The 22,762-nt window shown below is 42.8% G+C and overlaps 1 protein-coding gene across 3 annotated transcripts in view; it reads right to left on the bottom strand.

Moving 5' to 3' along the window:
* The window catches only part of LOC126355746 (mpv17-like protein), a 227,836-nt gene that overhangs the window by 38,123 nt on the left and 166,951 nt on the right, over positions 1–22,762 (bottom strand). For 2 of the 3 annotated variants that reach the window (XM_050006133.1, XM_050006134.1), the window contains one exon: positions 9,583–9,779. In XM_050006133.1, coding sequence (XP_049862090.1) covers positions 9,583–9,696 — 114 coding nt within the window. In that variant the 5' untranslated portion in view covers positions 9,697–9,779. Of the gene's footprint in view, positions 1–4,063; positions 4,159–9,582; positions 9,780–22,762 lie in introns of all 3 variants that reach the window. The other variant, XM_050006131.1, reaches the window with a different exon arrangement.

Raw genomic sequence — 22,762 nt, 5'->3', positions numbered from 1 at the left:
TGCTGTAGTCTGATCACATTCTTAATTAATTAATACCACGTCATTGAACTCTCGGTTTTTGCTCAACATGGGGAGCTGTAATTTATAGGTGCACATAGTTCCTTCGTTTTTACATGTAAATATTTTTGGAAATCTGTTCTGCCTTATGTAGAAAACAGTTCTTTTTATGTTCGAACATGTTTCGCTAGTCTGTGGCTTCGACAGTATGTACACTATTATTCAGAAAGTGTGAACTGTTTCTATTCTGTTCATTTGTCGTTTACACATTGTAAGTACTGTTCTTACGTGCTGCATTGTATTGTGGTGTGGAAGGCACATTTTAAAACAGTGGCTTATAACAGAATATTATGTTTAGTGTAGGACCTATCATAAACGTTCAAAGTTTCTTACACGATCCAACTCTGTTCGACTACAGTTGTATCAACGAATAAAAGGTACTTACGTAACACGTGCCACTAAGTGCTATATAACATGGCCGGGAAGACGATTTCATAAAGTCTGAAACATCTTTCAAATTACCGAAAGAACAACGATCCCAGATTTAAATGTATTTTTATTGAGTAATATCTCGTTAGACCTACGAATTCGTAATATCACTGAATTGTTGTCAAGATCTGGGGCCTGGAAGCCAAAGAAGAGCATAGTACAGTTATAAAAACAAAATCGGTGTTAAGTTTGTTTTCATAACAACTACTTTTATTCGATGTCAACCTCCGCTAACAACGAAGGAAATCGCCTAGGACTTCATAACATACAGTAGAGGCAAAATTTTATTAAAAAGTACTGTTTTCGGTCTATTAATACAAATTTCCAAGAAACAGATTAAGCTTAACATGGAAAAATCAATAATTGATGAAAAATATAATCTTTACGGTATGTGGGTAGTGGGTGCGTAGGATCTATTTTATGAGTGTGTTACGTGATCCTACAGATAAAAAAGCTTACAGTTTTCAGTCATACTTACAAAGTGTTGACAAGATACTTTATACATAAAAGAGAAACGCATATGGTGAAAAATACTCTTTATTTGCAGTAAGCTTAACATGGAAAAACAATCATTGATCAGATATCTTTATGGTATGTGGATAGTGGGTGCGTAGGACCTTCTTTGTGAGTGTTACGTGACCCGACAGGTAGTAAAAGCTTAGTATTGTCAAAGAAGTGTCGAAATTTTATCGTATAAGCATTTGTCGTTCCGTAGTCGTTAGAAATGTTTAACAAGAGGTTAAATGAACATAAGAAAACTTAAAGATAAATGACGCCCCACATTTCCACACAGAGGAAACACTGCGGGAACTTGTCGCTTATAGCGTTTGCACTTGTGACGCTGGTTGTCTAATTACTAGGCGCCCAAGCCGCATGCTACCAGCAGCCGCAGCAGCAGCAGAAGCTACGCTGACGTTTAGCAGACGAGGTCCAGCAACGTCACAGCGTTAATTAAACTGCTTCCGCCAATTACGCAGTTGGCGCCCGCTTAATTCTTGTTAGCTCAAGTTTCAGGTAGAGGCAGCTCCAGTCTCTCTGCCTCGTGCAATAACCATAGGACAGACATTTGCGTATAACAACATCAGCACTGTGGGTCAGAGACTGCTATTGTTCGAGTGTTGCTTAAGGTAATATGGTGAAACTGTTGCAGCGTTTGACGTTTTATTGGATCTCACAGAGAGTAACAGGAAAGAACACACTACCGGGTAGTTAATGTCACACTAACAGATTCATTCTTTCTTGTCGAGGGCACACTTTTTACTTTGCAATTTCCAATCGCGTTTTGTCCTTGTCATGGCTTGTTACGTCACAGAAACTTCCACCAATGTACTGTATCTGTGATTTCTACTGAACGGCGGAAGTACGCCACTAAATGGTGATCTTTAGGTTTCATTCCATGTTTCCACTAAAATACCACATTACCGTTTTGCAGCGGAATTTGATTTCATTCATCAGTTCTTGCAACTTTCGCCGAAACATTGTACAAGCAGGATGCGCATGGAGTTCAGTGATTTCCCAAAAGCTTGCCGGAAATGGAATCTTCTAAGTTTTAAATGATTCGCACATACACTCCTGGAAATGGAAAAAAGAACACATTGACACCGGTGTGTCAGACCCACCATACTTGCTCCGGACACTGCGAGAGGGCTGTACAAGCAGTGATCACACGCACGGCACAGCGGACACACCAGGAACCGCGGTGTTGGCCGTCGAATGGCGCTAGCTGCGCAGCATTTGTGCACCGCCGCCGTCAGTGTCAGCCAGTTTGCCGTGGCATACGGAGCTCCATCGCAGTCTTTAACACTGGTAGCATGCCGCGACAGCGTGGACGTGAACCGTATGTGCAGTTGATGGACTTCGAGCGAGGGCGTATAGTGGACATGCGGGAGGCCGGGTGGACGTACCGCCGAATTGCTCAACATGTGGGGCGTGAGATATCCACAGTACATCGATGTTGTCGCCAGTGGTCGGCGAAAGGTGCACGTGCCCGTCGACCTGGGACCGGACCGCAGCGACGCACGGATGCACGCCAAGACCGTAGGATCGTACGCAGTGCCGTAGGGGACCGCACCGCCACTTCCCAGCAAATTAGGGACACTGTTGCTCCTGGGGTATCGGCGAGGACCATTCGCAACCGTCTCCATGAAGCTGGGCTACGGTCCCGCACACCGTTAGGCCGTGTTCCGCTCACGCCCCAACATCGTGCAGCCCGCCTCCAGTGGTGTCGCGACAGGCGTGAATGGAGGGACGAATGGAGACGTGTCGTCTTCAGCGATGAGAGTCGCTTCTGCCTTGGTGCCAATGATGGTCGTATGCGTGTTTGGCGCCGTGCAGGTGAGCGCCACAATCAGGACTGCATACGACCGAGGCACACAGGGCCAACACCCGGCATCATGGTGTGGGGAGCGATCTCCTACTCTGGCCGTACACCTCTGGTGATAGTCGAGGGGACATTGAATAGTGCACGGTACATCCAAACCGTCATCGAACCCATCGTTCTACCATTCCTAGACCGGCAAGGGAACTTGCTGTTCCAACAGGACAATGCACGTCCGCATGCATCCCGTGCCACCCAACGTGCTCTAGAAGGTTTAAGTCAAGTACCCTGGCCAGCAAGATCTCCGGATCTGTTCCCCATTGAGCATGTTTGGGACTGGATGAAGCGTCGTCTCACGCGGTCTGCACGTCCAGCACGAAAGCTGGTCCAACTGAGGCGCCAGGTGGAAATGGCATGGCAAGCCGTTCCACAGGACTACATCCAGCATCTCTACGATCGTCTCCATGGGAGAATAGCAGCCTGCATTGCTGCGAAAGGTGGATATACACTGTACTAGTGCCGACATTATGCATGCTCTGTTGCCTGTGTCTATGTGCCTGTGGTTCTGTCAGTGTGATCATGTGATGTATCTGACCCCAGGAATGTGTCAATAAAGTTTCATCTTCCTGGGACAATGAATTCACGGTGTTCGTATTTCAATTTCCAGGAGTGTATTTTAGGAAATGAGTCGAGAAATTGTTGTTGTATGCAATGAATGTGAAACGAGAAACGTGGGTATTGTACAAGTAAATCGGTGCTGAAATATTTGACGAAACGAGTTCATGCAAGGGAAATACTTACAGGAGTGAAACGTATAGTTCGCGAGACAGAGGGTAAGAGCGGAGGAAGACCACTTAGTGGGACGCTGAGATAGAGGCACACAGATATAGCAACAAGCAAACAAGTTAAATAAACAGAGAAAGAGAAAGTAATTCTGCGATGAGTAATATATTCCTAGTTTGTTGCTACAATTCTAAATCAAGACACGACTGTCTGTTTATTTGGTTTTCAGTCACAGTCCTTAAATTTGTCTTTAAGAAGCGCCGAAGTGAATCAGCTACTACAAGCGCAACCTGAATGCATTAGATTCCTTCATCAGTAACTAGCAACGTTTTCAATTTGTCTTGGCCATAACGGAGCTTGAAGTAGCACCATTGGAAACAAAGAGGAATAGGGTAAACGCAGGAGGAAACCAGCATCCTGTCTCCTCTGTGGGAAATGCGGCGGCGTATGAAACTGAAAATACTTAGGAGCTGGTACCAGAAGAGCAGGATGTTGGACTGGATGACGCTGCCGTAGACGGCGTACCTCAGCAGCGAAGGGCCGTCGTAATGCGGTGCTGAGTCCGGTGCTCTCTGTGAACAGCGTGCGATCTCGTCTCACAACCAAAAGCTATATTTCTCACAGGTTACACTGTTTCCGTCCTCAACTATTATCGTTCTCAGCTTGTAACGTAATATGAGTGACCAGACTTCTATGTTGCCAAATCGCCTATGGTAGTTATACAGCCTGACATTCGATTTAACATCGGACTTGAACCCATAGGCAATGGATATTGTTAAAACACTTATTGAAACTTTTGAGCAATTAGTTTACGTAAAAACTAATGCTGCTAACTACTCCAATGCATTTCGCACTGCACTGATCAACTTAAGTATGTTTCGTTATTCCACCGCAAAGTATTAAATTAATATTCATAAATGAAGAGAATGAATGAATGTTTGCATGTCCATCTACCATAGCAGCTGTTAAAATTTATTATCATTGGTTTCTCCGTCTTAAGCTAACCCAAATTAATTATGGAGAGTTATACACCAGACGCGTTACATTTTTATTTACAAAACATCTTCTGTCGTCATTCTGAAATAATGGGTACATATGTTTGCACATTTTTTGTGGTTATAGATTAAAACTTTTATAGATCTGATGTGCAACTTACGGAGTTTCTGCCTCCTGTTCATTTGTTCTGCAAACAGTTGCTTTTCCCTTCGTTGTTAGCGATGGTTGAGGTGGAAAGAAACTCTGTTGTGCATATATACTTGGCAATTTTTGCCTTTTTTTCCAAAGCACTTTCTCTTGTCCTGAAATGGCATTATTCGCACGTCATCCGACTTTAAAAATAGAACTGTAGAGCCACTTAATACGACACTTAACATAACTTTAAATACATACATACGACCACATCCTTCGTATGTCCCCCACCCATTACTAACCCCAGCCAGATTCCACTCACCACTACCATCTCCTTCCAAAGTTTCTTTCCTATACTCACTAACGCCCCCACCACCAAATTCGAACCACAGCTCCAATTCTCAACAAGGCTTCTCCTCCACTCACATCTCTGACGAAGATATAAGAGATTTCCACTAATTTACACTAACTCATACCAACCCAACCATGCTCACAAAACACACACATACACACACACGCACACACACACACACACACACACACACTTAAAACAATTGAAAAAGCTGTGACTTGCAGAATATTTAAGCGCGAGGCAGATCCACCATGAGTAAATTGAACGCTAATTTTAAAGATGTTATATTACAACAAAAATGTACGAACATATGTATCCATATTTCCAGAATGACCACAGAAGATGATTTGTAAATAAAAGCGTAAAATTCTCTTCAAGAATTGCAAAATGCTTAAGAAGGAGAACCCAATAAGAATAGAAAATAATGAAATTGAAATGGTTGTTGAGTAATGAGAGAAGAGCGAAGAGTGCAGAAATATTGTTTTACTAATAATTTTATGACAGTCTGTTGTACCGCAAAGAACGTCCAAGCTGCAACGCAGCAACACGCTCCGGCCAATGGAGTAGCCGAGAAACTGATGTGGATGCGGTGGAGACGCAGAACAAGAGGCACTACTTTTTAAGAGAAAGCAATTAAGATTTGATTTTAAAATAGTCAGTCGCTGCGGTATATTCATTCTGAAGTGATGTGTTCATAATTGCTCCGGACCACGGCTATTGAATTTATCGTTTATATTTTTAAAAGCTGTTAGGAAGTTTAATATTACGAGGCACAGTGTCTGTAATTCTATTGAAAAAATTCATTATGTTTTTAAATGAGTGAGCGGTAGTTTATTTTACAAAAGGAACTGACGTGAAAGAGTACTCCATTTATTTCCAAACAATTTCATTTAGTTTGCAGTTTTCAAATTCTGCGCTTCAATCACTGTTTCCGTGGATTAACGTTTTGTGTTGAATTGTTTTGCTAGCGGCACCATTAACGACAGATAGTTTTATATTGTAGTCAGATGCTAAATCTGGAGCCGCTGTTATGACATTGCTACTGATAACTTAATTTTCCCGAGAGATTTTTATTTTAGCCTGTTATTGCGACAGTTCCACACCGGCCAGATTTTAAAACGAGCATACGTTTTCAGCTGGACTGTAGAGCTCTGGATTGGAAGCTATCAAATAACTTTTAAATATGGCAAAATAATGTTTACTTTTAAGAAAGTGAACGGCCACAACATGTTTGAATTATGTCTTCCAAAAATAAGTCATTGTCATCTTCCTTCTGAATACTAGTGTTCTTTGCTCAGCAACCTTACAGTTCTAGTGGCAGGTAGAACATTACGATCACGAACGTGTTAGTGATCTTCCGCGAGATAGAATGGAATAGAATGACACACTATCCACGGAGTTTAAGTGATTGTGTTTCTTTCTTTATACTTTACATACTTTGTATGACCGCTTTCGAACACCCACTGGCTATCTTCAGGCTAAAGACATATGCTACAAGCGATGACGTAACAACTGTTATTTACAAGTTGACCTAATTTTATTGCACATACCACTGCTGCAAATTTTCGAGGTATCTGTCGTTTGTTCTTTGTGTTATTGTCACTTAACTGCTAGTGGGCGAATCGTTTACAAATTATTATTCTTCGTAGCACTATTATGCACTTTTTAACGCTAATGCCCTCCGTGTGCACTGCCCCAGACAGGCGTCGTATGAGCAGGCTTTCAAGCTACTTTTGGTATTCTGTCTGTTCAAACTAATAGCTCTGCGTGACTCCCGAAACAAACAGCATATGGTTCATCTCACAGCCCTTCAAAACCCACATCTCATGCTCTATGTGAAAGTACTATGCATACATTTGCTCCTGAAACCGTACAAAGAGACCATAGCACTAAAGAAATTCAGAGGAGATCCAGTTGTCTGTTACTACTTCCACTTCCGAAAGTTGAACAGTGTTGGAGTCGTTGAGCTGATACATTCTAAATTTATCGTTAGTGTCGTTCCAGCATTTCACTTTAATGATACGCTACGCACAACAGAGGCTGTGGTAGCCGTAATCAATTCTGGCCTGTTTGGCTTCCAACTTTAACACATTTCTCACACACTTCTGCTAATGACTTTAACACGAGCATTAACGAGCGTTAAGTCATTGTATTCGTATTTTGAAGATATTTCGAATGCCCGTAAAATAGTTTTATCATTCCACTTTGACATACCTGTTTACTTACTGATCGATGATGCAGTCCATGGCCTCCTTTGTCACCTGCCTTCATTCTTCTCTACCCATTGCTTTTCTTTCCAATTCCCGATTTCCATTGCTTTGCGGTCCTCCTCCATATCTTCTAGCCACTTTTTCCTTGGTCTTATCTTCTCCTTCTTCCCTCGGACTTTCCTATAAACACTTTCGCAACACGTCGAGTTCCTGCCATTCTCTGTAAATGGTTGCCCCATCTTATTCTTCCTTGCTTGATTTTAATACAACGTTCATCTGCCCAAAAAGTGTGTGCAGTTCTGCGTTTGTCCTTATTCTCCAGATTTATTTCTCTCTCATTACCCCAAATATCTCTCTCAAAGTATTCCGTTCCCATCTCAGCAACCAGCCTCTTCCTTTGTAGTCAATACCCACTCTTCCAATCCATACATTAATAGAGTTATTTATATAATATATTTAGATTTTTGTATTCCTTTTGACATTCCTGAATATATTCTACAAGGAATAATAGCGTCAATTTAAAGTGCTATCCTATCTTGACTTTCTACTGCTGTCCTATTATCTTCTGCCATTATCGAAGCCAGATATTTAAAATTATCCACTTTTTTATATTCTTTCCCATTTATTTTTATTGAAGTCTCTCCTCTGTCCCTTCGAGGATCCTCTATCATCATATACTCTCATTGATCTATATCCACGTTCAGTGCTAATTTTCGCAGTGCTCCTTCCAATGCAACATTATCACCCTTAAAAGCTATGACATTCCCAGAAATTAATGCTACGTCATCAGCATACGCCACCACCTGGGCTCGCTGGTTAAAGACTTTCCCCTGGGTTTTCCGGCATTTGCCGAATTACCCTCTCTAGTGCTAAGTTAGAGAGTTGCACAAGAATAACATCTCTCTACCGCCGGCCCCTCCCAACATATAACTCTCCTGGCAACTCTTGTTCTATTCTGACCTCGCAGACTGTTGCTTTCATTATCATTTCCGTCAACCTGACTGATTTTAAAGGGGTTCTAAAATCTTTCGCAGTTTCTGTCTTCGCTGTCGCATGCTTGTTAAAAATCAACGTTCAACTGATGCAGTTGCTTATCGTATTCATAAAATATCTCTGACATTTGTCTCAATAAAATTATCTAGTTTATTCTGGATCTATTTATCCTAAATCCAGCCTGATATACTTTCCTCTCGGTATTCTACCAAACAGGCTAAAATCTTACTACACACACTGCACGAGGCGTATTCAGAGATTAAGGTCCGATTAAGCGCGAAATGGAAACCACTGTGAAAATCCTATTTAACTTCGCATATATGTGTTAGGAAGTGTCTTTAGAGTGCCTATCGATCCCTTCAAGTCGCTCTTTTCAGTTCAGAGCGCAAAGTGGTCAGGCCCAAATTCCTAAAACAACAGTGTCTCCCACCAAGTACGTGGATCTGGCGAGATATTTCACCTGAAGATATGCAGCCCACATAACATAAATGCCTTGCGTTTCTTTCTTCAAGGCAATTTTCAGCCGCATGCTGCAGTGCAATGAAGCTCCTGCAGCGTTTGCGATGGGAACTGTTTGATCACCCACAATACAGCTCCTAATTGGCTCCCTATGTTGTTCACCTCTGCTCACATGTATCACTGGCTACGAAGACAACATTTTGGCACAAACAACGAAAGGCAGACCAGCGTAGAGAATTTGCGGAAAGCACAATCAGCTGCTTTCTGTGACGAGAGTACTGGAAAATTTGTACAACGCCACGACAAATCTGTAAGTCGGAGCGATAGATGAAAGGTGTGGCTAGCTGTTGCGAATAATTTTTTTTTTTTTTATTTTCGCCGTGGTTATCATTTCGCGACCTTTCGGACCTTACTTTCCAAACAGCCGTCGTACGTTGTACCTAAGAGAGTAATCCTTTGGTAAAAGGTGCACTCTGCCTTATCACCTTTCGTATGCAACGGCCCGATTATTGTAACTCTCCAACTCATGGCATTTCTTTATATATCCATATTTCCTTCATTAATTCATTTACTGAGTAAACAAAACATCCTTGCTTCGAAACAATCCTTTTATTCTTCAATCTCACTTGCACATTCCATGTTTCAGTGTCTCGATTAATGCAAGAGTTAAGACGATTAAAAACAGGATAAAATTACGTGCAGCTCCGCCTGCCATCAAACGCTGGAAACCTTGTCGCGATATCTTGACCCGGTCACATTTTTAATCAGCCTGTAACTGTTTCAATATTTCCTTCTGTTATTTAGTCATTTTTATCATGTGCTAGAGCGATGTTGTTGGAAATGTGTGTACTCACGAGTATCTTGTGGGTGATGGTCTGCTGGGAGAACTCCGCGCCGGTGTAGAGCGTGCCGTAGACGAGCGAGTTGGCGAGCACCGGGAAACGCAAGAACAGCCGGCGGGCGGCCATTCGCTGCTGCCGCTGCGGCTGCAGCTGCTGACCTGCTGTGCGGGGCTGCCTGACGCGCAGGCTACCGCTGGCATGCGCCGCCGCTGCAACAGACAAACAACTTGGTTAGAATTATATAGTAATACCTTCAGCTGCTGCCGGGTGTTGATATACCCGGTGATCAACTGTCAGTATAAATTTGAAAACTTAACAAACCACTGAATAATGTAGATAGAGAGTAAAAATTGACTCACATGCTTGGAATGACATGGGGTTTAATTAGAACAACAACAAAATAGTTTACAAAATGTCCGACAGATGGCGCGGGACAACAAAACGTCAGTGACTGCGCATGACAATACTGTATTATCAAAATGGGGAGTGTGCTAGTTCAGCGTTACGGTCCTATGGCCATAGGAAGTGGATTCGAATGGGTAAAGGTCCGTTGACAAATGCAGCTGTGGTGAGAATGATTTCGAAGTTCAAAACCACGGGTTGTTTAGACGTCAGATCACGTAGTGGCCGACCGAGCACGAGGCGTAATGCTGCTGAGACAGTTCAGGAAGACAAGGAGACTGTCGCGGGTTCGTCTATGCACGGGGAAGTCAGTGCTCGTGCAGTCACACGTCGCACCAGCATTCCATACACTACTGTTTGGTTGGCACTTAAGCGTACCCTACGTTGCTATCCGTACAAAATCCATCGGCATCATGAACAGTTTCCTGGCGATTTAGTGAAGCGGAGGGCATTTGCGGTGTGGACGTTTCAAAAGATGGCGGAAGATGACGATTGGTTGAGTAACGTGTTGTGGACCGACGAAGCTCATTTCACGCTCCGAGGGTCTGTCAACGCCCACAACTACAGAATTTGGGCTACCGAAGATCCTAGAACTGTCGTGGAAACTCCATTGCACGACGAAGTCACGGTATGGGTTGGATTTACACATCTACCAATGTCGGGCCTTTTTTCTTCGTAGAAATGCGTGATTCTGGTTTTCTAACTGCTACCGTGAAGAGTGAGTGAGAGGTACGCCGATATGTTACAGAATCGCATCATCCTCAGCCTGGCTGATAAACACCTGCTGGAACGTACGATGTTTATGCAGGATGGCGCTCCACCCCATATTGCTAGACCCGTGAAAGATCTCTTGAGCGCGTCGTTTGGTGATGATCGTGTGCTCAGCCACCACTTTCGTCATGTTTGGCCTCCCAGGTCCCCAGACCTCAGTCAGTGTGAATATCGGCTTTAAGGTTACCTGAAGTCGCACGTGTATCTTGATCGACCGACATCTCTAGGGATGCTGAAAGACAACATCCGACGCCAATGCCTCACCATAGCTCCAGACATGCTTTACAGTGCTGTTCACAACATCATTCCACGACTACAGCTATTGTTGAGGAATGATGGTGGACATATTGAGCATTTCCTGTAAAGAATATCATCTTTGCTCTGTCCTACTTTGTTATTCTAATTATTGCTATTCTGATCAGATGAAGCGCATCTGTAGGACATTTTATGAAATTTTGTATTTTTTTGGTTCTAATAAAACCCTATGTCATTCCAAGCATTATGTCAATTTGTACCTCTCTATCTACATTATTCCGTGATTTATTCAGTTTTCAAATTTATACTGACTTTTTGATCACTCGGTATATTAATGGGGAGAGGTGAAAATGTGTGCCTCGACTGGGACTCGAACCCGGGATCCCCTGCTTACATGGCAGACGCTCTGTCCAGCTGAGCCACCGAGGACTGCAGGGACTATATCGCGCACACCTCCCGCGAAACCCACATTCCGACCTTATATGTCCACACACTACATTCGTAGTGTTCTTACCCAACACACTCATTACTCGTTGAAGACATTCTTACCAAGTCCCGTAAGAGTTCGGGTAATATGTGTACATCCGCACAGAAGAGGTAGGTCATGATCGGTATTGCCATAACTATATACTTATATGGATATAGTATATGGTATATAGACAAACAACTGGTCAGTCTCCTGCCGGAATAGGCGATCTACACCGCTCTTCGAACGCTGCAAATTAGATTTCTACAGTACGGCGTGCTGCCCTCGGCCCACTAGTCACTATCAGTGTCAGCAGTACGAAACGTGATGGATAACTTTCACGGTTGACGGTTCCTAAGTAAATGTGACTTCATTTGCTGTATGTCGAGGCATATGCTACCTGTTCAAAAGTGAAACTTCCTGGGCGGGCAATCTGTGGACGGGGCGTGAGTAGTGCTTGGGTAGCTCAGTTGGTAGAGCACATGATGGTCCTGAGTTCGAGTCTCGGTCAGGTACACAGTTTTAATCTGCCAGGAAGTTTCCTATCAGCGCACGCTCCGCTGCAGAGTGAAAATCTCATTCTGTTCAAAAGTGTCCGGACACCTACTGGCGACCATTGTTATGGCGTGTGTGCACCCTTCATCATGATGGCTAGAACTCTGTTGGGGAAGTCTATGAAAGAAGGGTAGCCCATTATTCCTAGAGAAACGAAACCAGGGAAGGTTGTGATGTAGAACTCTGGGGTGTATAGCGAAGTCAGTCTTCCAACTCATCCCATACATTTCCTACACTTGCATCTACATCTACACACATCCTGCCCAAGACATTAAGGGGGTGCGTGGAGGAGGCTACCCTGAACCACTAATAGTGATTTTTTTTCCTGTTTCATTCTTAGATACAGCGAGGGAGAAGCGACCATCTATATGCCTCCGTGTGAGCCCTAATCTGTCTAACCTTCGGCGAAATGAACGCTGGCTGCAATAGAACCGTTCTGCAGTCAGCCTCAAACGCCGGTTTTCCGTATTCCCTCAACAGTGTTCCTACCCTGCAGTGATTCCCATTTGAGTTACCAAAGCATCTCCGTAATACTTCCGGTTTGCTCGAACCTACTGGTAACGTATCTAGCAGTTCACCTCTCAGTTGCATCGACGTCTTCCTTTAATCAGACGTGGTGCGGATCCCAAGCAATCGAACACTACTCAACAATGATCAGCACTAGCGTCTTATATGCGATGTTCTTTACGAATGAACCACACTTCCGAAAAAGTCTCCCAATAAACCGACGTCGACTATTCGCCTTCCCTTCTACAATCCTTTTATGCGCATTCCACTTCATATCGCTTTGCAACGTTACGCCTAGGTACTTAATCGACATGGCTGTGTCGAGCAGCACAGTACTAATGCCGTACTCTAACATTATTGGATTACGATAACGCTGGAAGCTGAAGAAGTGAATTAAAACTTTTTCTGCGGCCGGGACTCGAACTCGGTTCTTCTTTCTTACTAGGCAGCACTTCCCCATTACGTCCAATGTTGGGGCGCTATTCTAATGTCGGATAGCCCTGGTAATAGTGACAATATAAGGGGAGATGCGAACTGGAGTTGTGTTGGGGAGGGTATTTGACTTGGATAGTTCGTGCAGCTATGTTCACCATAATGCTGTGATGATGCAATGGTCTGCATATCTGCCTAGTGCACAAGAAGACCCGGGTTCGAGTCCCAGGTGCAGCACATATTTTAATTCACTTCTTCAGCTTCCTACGTTATCGTAGATAAATTAGAGACTTCAATGCCTCAGGGAAAACTTAACTAAGATTATCGGTTTACTTTTCTCACTCACCTGCATTACCTCGCAATTTTTTTTTACTTTTAGAGATAGTTCTCATTCGTCTAGAAATTTTGTCGACTATTCGCCTTCCCTTCCACAATCCTTTTATGCGCATTCCACTTCATATCGCTTTGCAACGTTACGCCTAGGTACTTAATCGACATGGCTGTGTCGAGCAGCACAGTACTAATGCCGTACTCTAACATTATTGGATTACGATAACGCTGGAAGCTGAAGAAGTGAATTAAAACTTTTTCTGCGGCCGGGACTCGAACTCGGTTCTTCTTTCTTACTAGGCAGCACTTCCCCATTACGTCCAATGTTGGGGCGCTATTCTAATGTCGGATAACCCTGGTAATAGTGACAATATAAGGGGAGATGCGAACTGGAGTTGTGTTGGGGAGGGTATTTGACTTGGATAGTTCGTGCAGCTATGTTCACCATAATGCTGTGATGATGCAATGGTCTGCATATCTGCCTAGTGCACAAGAAGACCCGGGTTCGAGTCCCAGGTGCAGCACATATTTTAATTCACTTCTTCAGCTTCCTACGTTATCGTAGATAAATTAGAGACTTCAATGCCTCAGGGAAAACTTAACTAAGATTATCGGTTTACTTTTCTCACTCACCTGCATTACCTCGCAATTTTTTTTTACTTTTAGAGATAGTTCTCATTCGTCTAGAAATTTTGTCTAAATAATCTTACATCCTCCTACAGTGGTGGCGATGGTTAGTGTTTAACGTCCCGTCGACAACGAGGCCATTAGAGACGGAGCACAAGCTCAGTTTAGGGAAGGATTGGGAAGGAAATCGGCCGTGCCCTTTTAAAGGAACCATCCCGGCATTTGCCTGAAACGATTTCGGGAAATCACGGAAAACCTAAATCAGGATGGCCGGAGACGGGATTGAACCGTCGTCCTCCCGAATGCGAGTCCAGTGTGCTAACCACTGCGCCACCTCGCTCGGTATCCTCCTACACTCATTCAACGCGACACCTTGCCATACACTAAAATATCACCAGGACACAACCGCAGTTGCTGACCACTCTGTCCGTTAGGTCATTAATGTATACAGAAAATAGCAACACTCCCACCATAGTTCCCTATGGCACTACTGACGATACCCTTGTCTCTGAAGAATACTCGGCGTCGAGGTTCTGTTACTTCAAGTCTTTGAACCTCTCACATATTCCTTATGTTTGTACCTTCGTTAATAGTCAGCAGAGTGGCACCCTGTCAAATGCTTTACTGGACTCTGCGAATTTGAAATCCACCTCTTGTCCATCGATGTTCGCAGGATATCACGCGAGAAAAGGACAAGCTGAGTTTCGCACGATCACTGCTTTCTAAAACTGTCCTGATTTGTGAACAGAAGCTTTTCCCCGTGGAAGAAATTTATTATACTCAAACTGAGAATATTTTCATGCACTGTGCACCAAAACCAGTGTTAAGGGTATTGATCTGCAATTTTGTTCTTTTGCGTTCTTTTGCCCTTCTTATAAATACGAGTCACCTCCGCTTATTTCCAGTCGCTTGGACTTTGTGCTGGGCGAGAGTTGCGATAAATGTGAGCTAGGTAAGGGGTCAATACTGCAGAGTATTCTTTGTAAAGCAGAAATGGAATTTCATCAGGACCTCGCCACTTATTTGCTCTTAACCCTATAGAACGTAATAATGGACATTGCGGGTAATATCGCCCCGGTCGTGTGTGCCAACCCGGGTAGCGTGCACACAACATGCTGTCAGGAGTGTGTCGTATCACGTCACATCTCGTCACATCACGTCATTTCACGCACAGGTGCTGCGTTCATGTCACCAGCAGAGGGCGGGTGTTGATTGAACAGGCATCCGAGCCCGATGAGGGGCTAGTTGAAGATATGGATTCGAGCTGAGGCAAGAGTTCCAAGGACTTGTTACGTCTATTTGTATTTGTGTGTGTTATCAGTTTTTTCCGTCCTTTATTGTGTTAAAGTACAGTGTTGATAGTGTCGTATGACTGATATTTGTACTTGTACTATAAATTTAATTTATTAGTTCCATTAATTTTAGCGACACTATGTACTGATTTGAACTTCTGTTATTACTAACATTTTATACCTACTCCTATCACTTTTGCACCTACGCCTCTTATATTCCTTATCGTTAAAAGATTTTTTTCTTTTAGACCAAGTCTCTCCTCTTCAGTACGCTTAGGTCGTTGTCTTGAAGTCTGCTTGTGTTCTAGTTTGAGTAGATAAAGTGACAAGTCCCATGTTCTTCATCATTAATTTGCGTTATTTGATCAGCTACAAAATGGCCGACAAAGCCAGCGGTTGTAGAACAGATTTTCAGTTTATATCCTAATATTTGTTGCTGCCAGTTACCATATATATATCTACTTAATCTTGTGTTTGAAGCGTTTCAGGGGACAGTTCTCATAGAGTAGTACTCGGCGTGTACATTACATATTTTTTGATGTGAAGCTCAAGTAAAGCACGCAGGTGACGATTAGAAATTAAGACTATAAATATTCTTACTGGCGGCAGCAAATGTTTGATAGTAAAAACTATATGAATTTGTCATTGGTTTTCTGGCCCATAAGAACCGCACTGTACGACGTTATAATCCTCTTTGACGCACAGGTGACTTATCCGATGTACTTGATCTGAATGAAAAGATGTATTACTTTTTTAATTCTCTAGAGATTACGATATAATTCTGTTGAATTCATAGCTGTTTTTGTTAATCCAAGATAGACTGCAGGCACTCTATTTACTCTTTCAGCTGTCATTGTGTGATTCCAGGTCTCAAGTTTTACGAATTATTCCAGACATTACTAACAGACATTGAAAGTCAGAACTAGCAATTATTGCAGGGACGTAATACGTTTCATGGGGATATCTGCCATGAAATAATCCCTTTATACGTAATCAATGGCACTGTTCAAGTTATTTGTTGATACCATATTTAAAAAAAACAGACTTTTGAAGCAACTGACACATTTTAGTCGAAATAGAACGTCAAAATACGTCGATCGGAATAACTAGCATCATCTAAAAGACAATCTTTATTTTTAGTTAATTAAAATCAATTAACAAATTTGTGTACTCCTTATAAAACGAAATAATTTGAAATACGTAACAACAAAATTCTTTCCGATTTTTATTTTGGTGTGTTTTTCTCTGAGGAAAGTTAAATTCCATTATGATGCACTGTTTCTTGCCTGAAACTGTTATTCGATTCGATTTAAAATTATGTAGATTATATTTGCAGTTAAAAGACATACTGTAATTATGAGATATGGCTCGCAGACCCTTTATCAGTTCCAAAAATATTTCAAAAGAAGCTCCTTCAGGTAAATGGGAGCAATGACAGATAGTGATAGCCTGTGACTGACTTGAAGCAACAGGGGACGCTGACACCCGCTCCATGACGGAACTGTATTTCCGCTTTAAATAATGTTATGGTGATAGCATTGATGGCAGCTATATGTAATTCAGACGTATGTTTTATTTACCCTGGAAGTTAAGAACAAACAAACACCCCATGAAATTTTTATTTGTTATTAAAACCAGAATATAACTATTTCGGTCGCGAGCTAGGCTCCAGTTCACCGCCGGAATTAGAGGGTGAAGCTTTGACAATGACAGCCACTCGTGCTGGCGAAACGTCAGTAAAATCGTGAGATGAACGTCGGCCGAAGAATCCGAGTCAGAAGCCAATAGGCAGTTTTTATTTCGGAAAAGCTGTGATACATGCATTTCTGAGTGGGGTAGACAGAAATTTGCTTGTAAATTGATGAAGAACTTGAATAAAAATATAGAAGTGATAACTAAGGCACAATGTCTGGACTACTGTAAGAAGCACTGGGCAACAGGAGACGATATAAATAAAAAAACTGGACGAAAATGTTTTGCACGAAGTAGCGGAAATGATAGTGTAATTTTATATTCTTGCTACTTATTGGCGAGCATTCGGCCTCGATTCAACAGTTACAAAATCTGCCGTTTTCTGATATCCAACACAATGATTCCAGACGTTGGAGATTCATGGATTTGGAGAATCACTGCTTCTTGAGACTATTGATCAGGCTGTATACGGACATGCTGACATCAGTCTGACTACCCAGTTTCTAGTAATCTGTTCCCGACGTTTCGTGGCGACAGTCTGCCTGTAACCCGCTCCCGTATTTCAGCTGTTGTCATCCCTCTGTTTATCAGAGCCATTCGAACAATCCTACGATCTTCCTGAAAATACTTGTATCTGTTCTTTTTGCCAAACTTTTGTCCTCAGTGACAATTCCTGCATTGGTTAAGGTGCGTAAGAACACAGTCCTGGCAAACAATGTAGAACCGTTTTCGTAAGAAATACATAAACCCAAAAGCTCCTTGGAGAAAACGTAAATCATAACAACTGTTTGTGAAGATTCGTAATACGCACAGAATTTTCACACGTCTGAACTTGGGCTGACTGCCCCAATGAAGACTAAGTCAAGTGTGAGATTCACTTGATAGCGGAACAATAGAGCAAGCGGTAAGGTCGACAGCCAACACCATAAGTTCTTGCAGTCACCGGTGTAGAGGCCACATCCCTGCGATGGCAGTGACAGACACTGTCAGCTCCCTTATTCGGTTGTGGGTGGCACACGGTACGTCGTCACAGATAGCGAAGTTTGGAATGAGATCCGAAGAAATGAGGGTGCAGTCGGCGTCTGGCCTAGAGACTCGATGGAAGTCCCCTCGGTGTGTCTCTGCACTGGCCAGAATACCAAGAAAGCATAGTGGTACAAGGGGAACTTGGAGAAGCAAACGTGTCTTTGGGACCAGCGACCTGTAATAGAGCTCGCGCATCCGCCTGCTGGCCTAGGCAGTCTGTTTCAATGTGCCTCTGTCGTCTGCAGATTTAGCCCCTTCCACGTTAGGCCACTTGCACATCTTTGATGTGAGAATGGTTGCTGGGCTGTAGAACGAACAGCTTATACACACTACCGAGGCGATCTCATCAACACTCGTTCTCCAATCGTCGTAGTAAATTCATTGGGAGGCTTGTCGATATTATGCTCCTATGTTCCTCATGTCAATGATCCTACCTTAGTCAGACTCCAAAAGATGGCAATAAGCGGTAAGTGGACGTCCACTGTTTTCAATGTGCAACTGAAAACTTCTAGTAACGTTTGTCACACCTAAACGCTATCATGTACTAACATCATCCTTTACTAGCAAGGACTTTTTTTCTTGGTACTGAAATAAATTCGTATAAGAATGATACACTACTGGCCATTAAAATAACTACAGCAAGAAGAAATGCAGATGATAAACAGGTATTCATTGGACAAATATGTCATACTAGAACTGACATGTGATTACATTTTCACACAGTTTGGGTGCATAGATTCTAAGAAATCACTACCCAGAACAACCACCTCTGGCCGTAATAACGGCCTTGATACGACTCGGCATTGAATCAAACAGAGCTTGGATGTGGTGTAGAGGTACAGCTCCCCATGCAGCTTCAACACGATACCACAGTTCACCAACAGTAATCACTGGCGTATTGTGACGAGCCAGTTGCTCGGCCACCATTAAGCAGACGTTTTCAACTGGTGGTAGATCTGGAGAATGTGCTGGCCAGGGCAGCAGTCGAACATTTTCTGTATCCAGAAAGGCCCGTACAGGACCTACAACATGCGGTCGTGCATTGTCCTGCTGAAGTGTAGGGTTTCGCAGGGATCGAATGAAGGGTAGAGCCACATGTCGTAACACATCTGAAATGAACGTCCACTGTTCAAATTTCCGTCAATGCGAACAAGAGGTGACCGAGACGTGTAACCAATGGTACCCCATACCATCACGCCGGGTGATACGCCACAATGGCGATGACGAATACACGCTTCCAATGTGTGTTCACCACAATGACGCCAAACACGGATGCAACCATCATGATGCTGTAAACAGAACATGAATTCATCGGAAGAAATGACGTTCGCCATTCGTGCAGCCAGGTTCGTCGTTAGTACACCATCGTGGGCACTCCTGTCTGTGATCCAGCATCAAGGGTAACCGCAGCCATGGTCTCCGAGCTGATAGTCCATGCTGCTGCAAACGTCGACGAACTGTTCGTGCAGATGGTTGTTGTCTTGCAAACGTCCCGATCTGTTCACTCGGGGATCGAGACGTGGCTGCACGATCCGTTACAGCCATGCGGATAAGATGCTGCTAACAGTCATTGGATCTCGACCAACGTGAGCAGCAATGTCGCGGTACGATAAACCGCAATCGCGATAGGCTACAATCCGACCATTATCAAAGTCAAAAACATGATGGTACTCATTTCTCCTCCTTACACGAGGCGTCACAACAACAGTTCACCAGGGAACGCCGGTCAACTACTGTTTGTGTATGACAAACTGGTTGGAAACGTTCCTCATGTCAGCACGTTGTAGGTGTCGCCACCTGCCCCAGCTTTGTGTGAATGCTCTAAAAAGCTAATCATATGCATATCACAGCATCCTCTTCCTGTCGGTTAAATTTCGCTTATGTAGGACATCATCTTCGTGGTGTAGCAATTTTAATGGTCAGTAGTGTATTTTAGTCCAGATGTTTCACAAGCACGAAAACATTGTAGCATTTATTTTCTTATTTTTCACGTGATATGGGGAGATGGTGTAAACTGGGAAGTCCTTATGATGGTCTTTCACTATCGTTTCTCCTATTTTTATGTCAGTGGCTTCTTAGTCCCAGTGCAACGAAGTCTTAACCTGTGACATGGTCATCTACTTCATTCCGCAACCATATCAAATGACTGAGTCATGTTAATTGCCATTAAATTAGACAATTACACAAATGTTCTCGCATTTTCTTTTGAAAAAATCGGTTTATATAGCCGAAGATACATACTTTGACTATGACTTTTTTCTGCCCAAGCCTAATGGTTGTTGATACGTAAATAAGAGAGTCCGTACATTACTTTAACTGTTTGCTCTGCTAGTTTTCTGATACTTGCACCTTTTTCTGTTGCAGTTGTAGTACTTGAAAATGGCCTATGGCCAATATTTAGATTGTGGAATAAAACCTGTTGTACACTCAAATGGCGGTCATATCTTTCCAAATATTTTATATGACTGTGGCTCCACACCAAAGGGAAATCATGTTGTATGTTTGGTAACATTAAGTTAAAGTGTTCATGGTATACTGTTCTCCATTTCCGTCACTGTAGATCTTTTAGCACAGTTACACCAGCAAAACTGCTGTGTATCTACAGCAGCAAAGCGGTAGGTTACAGTTTGGCGACTCTTGCGGGCTGTACAATAGAGGGTACGTGGGAGTGGCTGCACTTTGGTGCCTCTACCTTTCAAAGGGGCGGCAGGTGTAACTAGAGGCTGCTGCGGTGGACAAAGGTCGACAGGAATCGCCCTCTCCTGCCTGCTGTCGTGTAAGCGCGAGGAGATTGGCTTTCGATCCGTTGCATCTGGCGGCCGCAGAAGCCTCTGCCAAAGGCTACAAGTGTTGAGGGACAACTGGGGCGCGAGGAAGACACAAAGCAGTTCTTGCGACGAGGCTGTAGAGGCTGCGGAAGACTGAAAGAAAAAGAGGACGCGAAACATAATGCATCGGCGCTCAAAGAAGGCTTTAAAGGTGGGTTGTGCGTCACCCAAAAGAAAAGGACGCTGCTAGCAGACTACCATCGTTGCTTTAAACAGGTGAAATAAGGAATGAAGTGATGCCATAAAGATTATTGACGAAATTACAGGAACAAAGGAAGTATCTAGGAAAGCTTGGCCCTGGAAAACCAATATACACAGAATGTTATAGCGAAGACCAGTGGTGCTTTAAGTAAAACAAAATGGCCGCAGACTACAATATTACGTGATTGAGAGCGTCATCGAAACAACCGATTGCATAACTGAAAGAAAAAGTATCACTTCCGGAAGTATTACTGTCAAAAAATATTTCCTTGGGCAATTTTCATCTATAGCGGATTGCGTACACCTTGCTCCTAGAAGGCGAACCGGACTATTAATTGATTCTTGCGTCACTAAGTGCTATAAAAACTTCATAATTATGAATTAAAAACATATTTTGGATATCCTATGGAATTAATTTATCTAGCCAATGGGTTTCGGGTTTACATGGCCCTTATCAGGCCACGATAGTTACGCTCTGACTTGCTTGTAAGCCAAAAACCAGTTAACGGAATTGTTTAATACTGCATAATATCTATAATTTTGGACTTTCCATTTGTAAGCATAACAAAAGCTATACAACTATTACTTACTTCCGAATACAGTAATGGAAATCAGTATAAAGACAGGGTTCCTATGAGAGTAATGGTACTGTGAAGCATACACGTATCGAATTTATTATGAAAGTAGTAGATATATATAAGACGTAAACAATAATGACGGAATTACATAGTTTCTTTCATAACACTAGTAACACGATATCGTGCTTGAATTTCCTGGATATGAAGGTACTGACTGTCTTGTTGTGTTATTGCTTTGTTAGCGCTTTGTCCAATCTCCGTTCTTCGTAATTGCCTCAAAAATTTTTTCGGCCGTCTTTTGTTAAGTTTTGCAGTTATTACAATGAAACTGTTGCACACTCTTCTCGCATCGCTCCTTTCAGCACACACAAAGCCTCAAATAGTCTTCCATTGAGATAAATACGCCTGGAAAGTATCCAGAAAAGATTCTCCACGGGTTTCAAATACGGTCTAGGTGCAGGCGAGGACAAAAGATCCACATCGTTATCTTCAAACCACTTTTTGGTTGTCTCAGAAACATGCACATTGCATTGTCTTATTGAAACATTACACTTTCGTCGCCTAGGTCCTCATATATTCTAATCAGTCCTGTGTCTAGCATCTCATTGTACACCTTAGAGTTCATTATTCATCCAAGCGCTGCGTGCTTTACCTCTAGCGCAGAAGGCTACCCAAATCATAACTCTTACAACGCCAAACTTTCAACTTCTTCTTACCTGCTGCTCTATCCTCAAATCATGCCAATAATTTTGAAGTCCATCCGGCCCATCCAAATTACACTTCTTCTCATCACTGTAGACCATTTTATGCCTTTCTGAAGTCCATGATATGTACTTCAGCAAATTCCAGTCTTGCCTGTTTATGTTTAGGTGTTGGGCAAGTTTCTGCAATGTTTCTTGAATGCAAGGCGTCATTTGTCAAAGTTTGTGGCAGTTTCTGGCAACAGTAAATCAGAAACAAGTTGAGAAGAATAACTGTTTTCGGCCCTTGTTTTCCCAAAAGTAACTGTTCCGATGCCTCAAAAAATTTTTCATATCGTGTGCCCAAGCTAACGAAATTATCACTTACTATATTTGAATGCTTCAACTTTATGGCGTTTTGACGACTAGACTCCCATTTCCTTATACCCACCGATTGTGGCTTTTTCAGCGGTTGATAACTGTCTTCCGAGTGACATTGTAACAATCATGGTGACATCAAGTGAGATTTGTGTGCATTTCTCGGTATACT

Source organism: Schistocerca gregaria, chromosome 3, assembly GCF_023897955.1.
Source record: "Schistocerca gregaria isolate iqSchGreg1 chromosome 3, iqSchGreg1.2, whole genome shotgun sequence".
NCBI lineage: Eukaryota > Metazoa > Arthropoda > Insecta > Orthoptera > Acrididae > Schistocerca > Schistocerca gregaria.
The sequence above is the reverse complement of the archived record's forward strand: the minus strand, read 5'-3'. Positions and strand labels throughout refer to the sequence as shown.